At 41.3% G+C, this 9,718-nt stretch overlaps 1 protein-coding gene across 1 annotated transcript in view; it reads left to right on the forward strand.

Annotated features, from left to right (window-relative positions):
• Positions 1-8,939: 8,939 nt before the first annotated feature.
• Positions 8,940-9,718, forward strand: part of ADAMTS19 (ADAM metallopeptidase with thrombospondin type 1 motif, 19) — a 285,046-nt gene continuing 284,267 nt past the window's right edge. Inside the window, exons 1-2 of the mRNA XM_011942132.1 lie at positions 8,940-9,012; positions 9,634-9,714. Coding sequence (XP_011797522.1) covers positions 8,940-9,012; positions 9,634-9,714 — 154 coding nt within the window. The remainder of the gene's footprint in view (positions 9,013-9,633; positions 9,715-9,718) is intronic.

The following is a 9,718-nucleotide window of genomic DNA, read 5'->3' on the forward strand; positions in this document are numbered from 1 at the left end:
GGAAAGATGACTGCATCAGCTTAGTACTACAAGCACTAGAGCGAGGAGATGAATTTAGGAGCTAAAGGAAAAAAAGAGAGAACACAACACATGGACACAGAGAGGGGAACAATTCACATTGGGCCAGCTGTGGGGTCGGGGACGAGGAGAGAGCATTAGGACAAATAGCTAATGCATGCGAGGCTTAAACCCTAGATGATGGGTTGACAGGTGCAGCAAACCACAATAGCACATGTATACCTATGTAACAAACCTAGACATTCTGCACATGTATCCCAAAACTTAAAAAAAAAAAAAAAAAGCCACGACCTGATGACTGGTTGGATGTGAGTGATAAAAAGATGAATGCGTTGGCCGGGTGCGGTGGCTCACGCCTGTAATCCCAGCACTTTTGGAGGCCAAATCGGGTGGATCACCTGAGGTCAGGAGTTCAAAACAAGCCTGGCCAAGATGCTGAAACCTCGTCTCTACTAAAAATACAAAAATTAGTCAGGCATGGTGGTGGGCGCCTGTAATCCCAGCTACTCGGGAGGCTAAGGCAGGAGGATTGCTTGAACCCAGGAGGTGGACGTTGCAGTGAGCCAAGATCGTGCCACTGCACTCCAGCCTACGCAACAGAGTGAAACTCCATCTCAAAAAAAAAAAAGAAAAAAAAAAAAGCATGAGTCAAGGATGACTTCTTAGGCTCATGGTTTGACCATTTGGGCGGATGATGGTGACTCTCACTTAGCTGTGGAATCTTGAGGAAGGTCCCTATTCCCTAAACATTTAGTCACTAATGGCTAAAAATGAAACACTGAGAGTGTCACATATTTAGCTTAAGTCTTTCTGTAAATAGATTCATTGAGATATAATTTACATATAAAACATTTAACCGTTAAGGGTACAATTTGAATGATTTGTGAAAAATACATAGTTGTGCAACGAGTACCTTAATTGTGATAAAGATTTTTATCACCTAAAATAGTTCCCTCATAGCCCTTTTCCCTCTTTGTCCCCAAAGCTCCTGGGACTGAACTGCTTTAATTACTTCCGTATTATCTTTTCTCCACTTTCATATAAAGGGAAGCTTCTTTCACTTAGAATAACGCTTTTGCGATTCATCCGTTTTTGCCTGCATCAGTAGTTCTTTTCTTTTCATTGCTGACTTATGTTCCACAATCTACTACAATATTTTTATCTATTCATCAGTTGATTGACATATAAGTTATTTTCAGTTTGGGGCCATTATAAATAAAGCTGACATAAAATTCACATGAAAGTCTTGTGTATACCTACATTAATTTTTCTTGGGTAAATACGTAGGAATTGTGTTGGTGAGTTGTTGGGTAAATGTATATTTAAGAATCATAAGAATCTGTCAAACTGTTTTCCAAAGTGTCTATACTATTTTGCATTTGCATGAACAATGCATGAGAGTTTCAGGTGTTCCACACCCTTGCAAACATTTGGTAATGTAGAGAATTTTTATTCATTCTAATGGGTGTGTAGTGTTGTCTCCTTGTGGGTTTAATTTGCATTTAATGTGCATTGTCCTAGTTACTAATAATGTTGGCTACCTGTGTAAAAAAATAAGAACATTGATGCTTAGCCTACCTCATTTACCAAAATTAGGTCAAAATCGATAATAGTCCTAAATTTAAGAGTAAAATTTTAGACCTAGAAAAAAAGTAGGAGAAAAGGATTTGCTCTTAGCTTAGGAAACACTTCTTAGAAAATCAACAAGGAATTCTATAAAGGACAAATTAATAAATTGGACTTCATCAAAATTAAAATCTTTTGCTCTTTAAGATATAATTTAGTAAATAAAGGGCAAGCTACAAACTAGGAGAAAATATTTACAAACTATGTATCTGTTAAAGGATTTTATTGAGAATATCTACATAAAGTCATGAAACACTTATTGATGAAAAATTACATTTTTATTTATTTTTTGAAATGGAGTTTCGCTCTTGTTGTCCAGGCTGGAGTGCAACAGCATGATGTCGACTCACTGAAAGCTCCGTCTCCCGGGTTCAAGCGATTCTCCTGCCTCAGCCTCCCAAGTAGCTGGCACCTACCACCAAGCCCAGCTAATTTTTTATATTTTTAGTAGAGACGTGGTTTCACCATGTTGGTCAGGCTGGTCTCAAACTCCTGACCTCAGGTGATCCACCCATCTTGGCCTCTCAAACTGCTGGGATTACAGGGGTGAGCCATGGTGCCCAGCAGAGGATACATTTTGATAAATGCATCGTTAGGTAATTTCATTGCTGTTTAAACATCATAGAGTGTTCTTATACACACCTACATGATGTATCCCACGACACACTTAGGCTGTATGGTATAGCCTATATCTCCTTTGCTGTAAACCTGTGCAGCATATTACTGTACTAAATACTGTAGGCAATTGTAAAATAATCCTAAGTATTTGTGTATCTAAACATACCTACACAGAAAGGTGAATTAAAAATATGATATAATATTATGGGGCCACTGTCATATATGTGTTCTGCTGTTGACTAAAATGTCCTTCTATGACGTACATGACTGTGTATATCTTCATGTTTGCATAGGTTTTGATGAGAAGTTTGCTGTCATTCTTAACTTTGTTTCTCTAGATAATGTCTTCTTCCTCTGGTTGCTTTTAAGATTTTCTATTTCCTTTCTGTTTTTAGCAATTTGTTTAATATATGCCTTGGCATAGTTTTATTAAGTATGTTATGTTTGCATGTATACATGATAGTTTTCATCAAATATGGAAAATATTCAGCCATTATTTTTTCAAATAGTTTCTCTTCCCATTTCCATTTCTCCTCTTATTCTAAAACTCCAGTTACTCATAAATTAGATATCTTGTTATTATGCCACAGTTCACCAACACTCAAGTCAATTCTTCTTGTCTTTTTCTTTCTGTGCTTCACTTTGGATAGTTTCTTTTGCTATGTCTTCAAGTTCACTGATGCTTTTTTTGGCAGTATCTAATCTACTGTCAATACCACCCAGTATGTTTTTCATTTAAAATATTGTATTTTCCATCTCTATAATTTCAAATTAGGTCTTTTTATGTCTCTCTTGATAAGGTTCATGCTTTCCTCTATCTTCATACACATTTACAGCATATCTGTAATAGCTGTTTAATGCTTTTGTTGGCTTATTTTATTATTTTTGTCATATCTGGATCTGTTTTTACTGAGCGACTTTTCTCCTTGTTATGAGTCATTTTTTCCATATATGGAATTTATAATTGGATGCCAGAGAATGATAACTTTACATTGTTGTTGTTGCTGTTTTGAAATACTATTATACCTAGCCAAGTGTTGTGTCACATGCATGTACCCTAGCCCTTCGGGAGGCTGAGGCAGGTGAATTACTTGAGTCCAGGAGTTTGAGACTGACCTGGGCAACATGGCAAAACCCCATCTCTACTAAAAATACAAAAATTAACCAGGCGTGGTGGTGTACGCCTGTAGTCCCAGCTACTCAGGATTGTGCTGAGGTGAGGGGACTGCTTAAGCCCAGGAGGTCAAGATTGCAGTGAGCCATGATTGAGCCACTGCACTCCAGCCTGGATGACAGAGTGAGACCCTGTCTAAAGGAAAAAGTACATATATGTAAAATAACTATTATTCATTTAAATAAAATAGACCTTGTTCTAGCAGGAAATTAAATTACTAGGAAACAGATGAACCATTTTGCAACTATCTTTTAAGCCTTGTTGAGATAGTCCCACATGAAACCTTAATTACAAGGCTAATTTAATTTTATTACTAAGATGATTTTCTAAGAACATTATCTAATATCCCTCATATTATGATGACCTTCCACCTTAGCCAGTAGGAACTCATCACGTTTGGAGTATTGTTTGGCCTTTAATACTTTATGCTTCCCCCTCCTACCACTCACCCTATGCTTTAGGTGTTTTCTTCACATGTAGAAATCAGAACATACACATTTAATTCAAAGTTCTTCCAGAAAACATCCAGAATTCTCCCTTTCTCTCTGTCATAGCCAACACTACAGACATCTCAACTGGTTCAATTTACATTATTCTGACCAAACAAGTTATAATTGATCAAACTTTCCACCTGATGGCTGCCAAAACCATTGGACCCAGCTCAACCACAAACAAGAGTAGGGCTTTCAATGGAAATTTTAATTCAGTGGTTCCAAAACACTGAGGCATTTATTTGATGAATTGTAAAAGGAAATGGAATGTGGTTTCACCAGTAAAATCCTGAATACAAAGCACAATCAAAGCAATGGCTACCAAGAGGGGTTAGTGGTTCATTCAAAGCAAAAGCAGTCCAGTTAAGAGCAAAGATCATGGCAATAGTTTTTGAGATGCTCAAGGAATTTTGCTTGCTGACTTTCTGGAGGGCCAAAGAATAACATCTGCTTATTATAAGGGTACTTCGAGAAAGCTAGCTAAAGCTTTAGCAGAAAATCTCTGGGAAAGCTTCACCAGAATCCTTCTCCAAATGACAATGCTCCTGCCCAGTCCTCTCATCAAACAAGGGTGATTTTGTGAGAGTTTTGATGGGAAATCATTAGACATCATCTTACAAGTCCTGATTTGCTCCTTCTGACTTTATTTCATAATCTTAATCTTTAAAAGGCATTCATTTTTCTTCAACTAATAATGTAAAACAGACTGCATTGACATGGGTAAATACCTCACAAATTTTCAGTTCTTCAGGGATGGAGTAAGAGGCTAGTATCATGGCTTACAAAAGTGTCTTGAACTTGATGGAGCTTATGTTGAGAAATAAAGTTTTTTTTAATTTTATTTTTACCTTGTACTTCCATCTTCCACACACTTTTTGAAGTTTCCTTGTAATTTATAGCCAAGGGGCAGACAATGATGGTTTTTAAAATATGTCCACAAATTCTTTGATATTTCCTCATTTGAATGTGGGCTGGACCTAGTGACTTGCTTTTTATGATGAGAATATGATAGAAGTGGTGGTATGTCACTTGCAAGATTAGGTTTAAGAAGACCATGGCTTTTATTTTGGGTGCTCTCTCTCTCAGATCACTTGTTTTGGGGGAATGCATGTAATGAGCAGCCCTGTGGGAAAACCTGTGTAGCAAGTTGCTGAGCTTCCTGTCAACCAAGTGAGTTGAAAGCAGAACCTCTTCTTGCAGTTAATTCTGCTGAAACTATAGCTCTGGCCAAGAGTTTGACTGCAAACTTGTGAGAGCCTTAATCAGAAATACCTGGGCTTATCCTATCTTGGATTCCTGACTCTCAGAAACTATGTCAGATGATAAATGTTTGTTGTTTTGAACTGCTAAGGTTGTTATGTAGCAATAGATAACTGATTCACTCTCTGTGTAGTTCCCTCCTTTCTGGTACTCTGCCCTATAAATTCTAGCCTCCTTCTCTGCCTCCTCAACTCAGCTTGTATTCAGGGCTCCGTTTGGCTTTCTTGTCTCTGTGATAAGGCCTGAAACTGCCTCCAGGTAGTAAGCTGGGGAAATTGTAGTGACCAATTCATTTACTTCTCTTCTCTCCTAAGTCATAACCCTAGCCTCCCTGTTGTCCAATATCTAAAAACCTTTACTATGTTTTCTAATTGCCTAAGGTGAGAGTTAACTATGGTCCCTGCAATTCCATTATGGCCAGAACTAGCTTAAGACTTGATGTCAATTTAGATATGAGTTCTACTGGGAGTTGGTATCTTCATGGAACTCAGTGAAAGAGTTCTTTGTATTTTCTCAAGACTTTAAGAATTTGGTGGGGGGAGGGTGGGTGGATTTAAGATTAGCTTAGGTTAATTTTAACCTAGGGTAAGATTAGGTTGTGAGAGGCTTAGTGCCAATGAGTGAAGAGAACAAGGGAGAGTTGACAGCATCAAGTCCAACTTTCTATATGGAGAAGCCTGGATTACAAATGACAATATGAGCACCAAAACAGTTGATTCCACTTACTCTGATACTTCGTCATTTACCTCTTCTCCTTCTGTCCTTATTCTAAGAACAGAAAAGCAGTGCTCTGTTGGTGTTAGCAACCATCTGGTGACATATGTTGTGATCTGTCTTACCAACACATTTTTCCCAGCTGCTCTTTTCTTTCCTCTAAGGTTGGTAATGCACACACATGCCTCAGTCCTGCCTTTTCTTCTCTATTTCACCACACACAGTTTACTCAATTCCAAATTAGGCTAGTTCTTTCTTTTATATACACAGGTACTCGAATTCACTCACTTTAACTGATACTCTTACTTGCACATCTAAGTCTCTCCTAGAGCACAAAAATTCACCACACATTTCTCTCTTAGGCTTGCTCATTCTGTAAACCAGATAAATCATGTTGATAGTGGCTAATCACCAGCAGAGCCAGTGATGCAACTCCTGATCAAGGAATTAGAATTGGAACAAAATACCATAAAGAAATCAATTTCCATCACTTTCTAAAGCATCTTGGAGAACTTCCTGATAATTTCAGAACCTATTCAGTGTAAATCCTTGAATTAGTCAGGTGATATATAAAAGAAATCATTCCTACCTTTCAAAAACATTGATAGTCTAGTAGGAGAGATAAGTCATTAAAGCTCAAGTGACTTATAAATATCTCTAAAATATGTAAATAAATTATAACAGTATTTCAAAAGGGAAAAAAGAGAAGAGTTAGCTGGGAATTAGACAAATCTTTCCATAACAATTAATATTAACCTTTACCATGAAAGATAGGTAGGGATTATATATTAGTAGGAAAAAAAAGGCAGCAATGCAAACTTACATTGGTAAGCTGTGCTTTTGAGTATATTTAACTTAGTTATACAACTCATTTAGTTTTAAAAAATCATGAATGTTCTCTAATGATAATAATAATAATAACTTAACATGCATTATTCCTTCAGTTCTGCTTTTCGTTGTTGTTGTTAAAATACGTGTGAGAAACGTGCTAAGACTCATCTATTGGAAGCATTTCATTGAAATTAGCTTTCAATCTTAATAGCTTGCTATACTTGAAAAATAAACTGCCTCTGATTTTTTTGCCTAGCTTTAAATCGGTATAATTGAGTCTCACGAAAAAAAGCATTTAGGTTTCTAAGTAACCCAGATATTTCTTGAGCATCTGGAAACCCACACCTTAGTTACTCCAGCATTAGAGATTTTATAAGACAGGGTTTAGAGGCAGATCACTCTTGACAAACTCACCTAGAGTGTTTTTGCCTTTGTTTCTAAACTCTGGACAACTCAAAGAAAGTATTATAGGACCCAGCTTATTCAAACAATGGCTTTCCTTTGAAATAAGATCGTCTGCTTCCCTTAAAGGCATAGTGGTCACCTTTGACACAAGGAACAGAAGGTAAAACAACAAAGGAAGTGGTGAACCAACCTCAGTGCTGCAATTAAAAAACAAAACCAAAAAGAAAACCACTGATTTGCATTACTTCTCATTTCTAGGTGTCTGGCCTAGTGCAGAGGATGCAAATGACAGTTCAGATCAATCATCCTAAAATCTGATATGAACGCTTTGATGTGGCTGAGGGAGAGGTGTGGAAAGGGGAGTAGGTACCATGAAGAGAACTGCAACAAAGGAAAAAAAATATTTGGGGTTGAATTGCCCCCAAAGAGGACAGAAACAGCAAAAATATATTTTATATGTACAAGTAAAAAGTACAGAGGGCAAAATAATCTCACCTGGTCTGAGATCTTTAGAATATAATGTTTAATGTTGATTCCCTTACTCTTACTCCTTTTAGGACTCCGTGTGTGTGTGTGTGTGTGTGTGTGTGTATGTGTGTGTGTGTGTGATGGGGTGGGGTAGGGGAAGGAGAGAAACTGATAGTACTGATGAATGGTGAGCTATAAAGATAAGGAAGGAAAAGAGGCTCTGAAATGTAAGGGTGCCTACTCTCCTGGGAACCTTTACAGCACATTCCATGACAAATTACATTATCTCCGGGCTTAGAAAATTCCGACAAAGATGGGAAGACAAATCAAAGGCCTTTGGTAAATGAGGCCTGAGCTTTGTGGTCAAGTCTGCACTAATTTTTGCCTTGCGTGATGTGTGAATTTGACAAAAAGAGGAGCTGGATTGAGCAGTGGGATGGGAAGGGGGAGGCACCTCTACCTGCACACACCTCAACTGACTGGTGGGGGGCAGGGGATGGATGCAAATCAGGCCTTCTCGAGTGGCCAATCAATAGTCAGGTGAGGGATTTTGGGTCCCCACCCCATCCCAACCGGCGTTTGAGCACGTGCACAGTGTTCTGGGACCTTTGTCCCGCAAAGTCACACTTGGCGGGCACCCCTTGGTCCCTTTTTCTGGTCAGATGTCCTTGATTCTTTTCTGCTCTACAACCCACCTCTCTAGTAGTGTCTTCCCATCTCCCTACTCATTCCCTTCCGCGCTGCTGCGGGTGAGAGCTTTCAGCGTTGCGTCCCAAGGAGCGTGAGGAGTCTGCGGAGCTTGGCACACCAAGTTGCTGAGACTGTGACACCAGCCTCCGCCCGTTCCGCGCGGGTGCAGGCGGCGAGCCTCGGCTCGGACACCACAGCTCTCCTGCCCGCGCCGGGCAGTCCTCCGCCTGTCCAGAAGCAGCACTCCCGGCTCTCGGCTGGCTGTGGGTCTGTCCTGTGGGGCTCCAGCACTAGCCTGCTCGGCCTCGGAACCTCCTGCAGCGTTCAGAACACAGAAAATAGACTCATCACCTAATTCGCCAGGGAGCTCGAGCGCTGCGGGGCCGCGGCGCTGCCTCCCCCGCTCCTCCCCCCATCCGACCCCACCCCACCCCCGCCAGGGCTTCGGCGGCCTCCTGGAGTCACACAGCCTACCCCCCTACCCCAACACCCCCTCCCCCGGCAGACAAAGGGCCTGGGCAAATTCGCCGCCCGGCCTCCTAGCGCTCCGGGGAGGCCGCTGCGCCCGGAGTGGATCGCGCTGGAGGCGTGCGCCGGGCGAGAAGCCGCGGCCGCCGGAGCGCAGTATGGGGAAGAACCGCGAGATGCGCCTGACTCACATCTGCTGCTGCTGCCTCCTTTACCAGCTGGGGTTCCTGTCGAATGGGATCGTTTCAGGTAAGTTCTTCCGTGACTTTCTCGCCTCCTTTCCAGCCATCCCAGCGGAGACCGCGAACGTAGGGGTCGGCAGGGCTGGTGCAACCGGTGCGTGGAGAGCAGAGCTCAGTAGGTAGCAATAAAAATGAGCTTGAGGTGCGGGTTAAGGGGTCAAGTTCGGAAATGAAGCACACTTCTGCCGGCCTCGTTTTAACCGTATGTGGAATAGTTTCCTTCTAATTAGAGCAATCATATTTGCAAAGCTACGTTTGCAGCACCTGGAGGAAAATTAGAACGTACCTAAGTTGATAGCAACGCTCTGCTCTAGCATACACTTCAGAAATCGTTTACTCGTGCTGGAGTCTTTGCATCGGTTTTCTTTTCAACAATGAAGTACGGTCACCAAACTTTGATTCCCCCCTCCCCGCCCCCAATATAATCGTACTTTTACTCTGAAAATGCTGGGGTCTGTAATCTGATCGCAAGGCTTCTGGGGTTGCAAAGAGTTTCAGGGGCTAGACGGGTGGTCTCTATTGCATTCAACGCGAGCGCTCTGTATCTATGGATTGTGAGCTTAGAAATATTTGTGCTACTGGAACCGCGGCACTTTAAGCCCCGCACTTCTGTCTGCCCCGCCCGCAGAGCTGCAGTTCGCCCCCGACCGCGAGGAGTGGGAAGTCGTGTTTCCTGCGCTCTGGCGCCGGGAGCCGGTGGACACGGCTGGCGG

This window comes from Colobus angolensis, unplaced genomic scaffold (assembly GCF_000951035.1).
Source record: "Colobus angolensis palliatus isolate OR3802 unplaced genomic scaffold, Cang.pa_1.0 Scaffold206, whole genome shotgun sequence".
Taxonomy (NCBI): Eukaryota; Metazoa; Chordata; class Mammalia; order Primates; family Cercopithecidae; genus Colobus; species Colobus angolensis.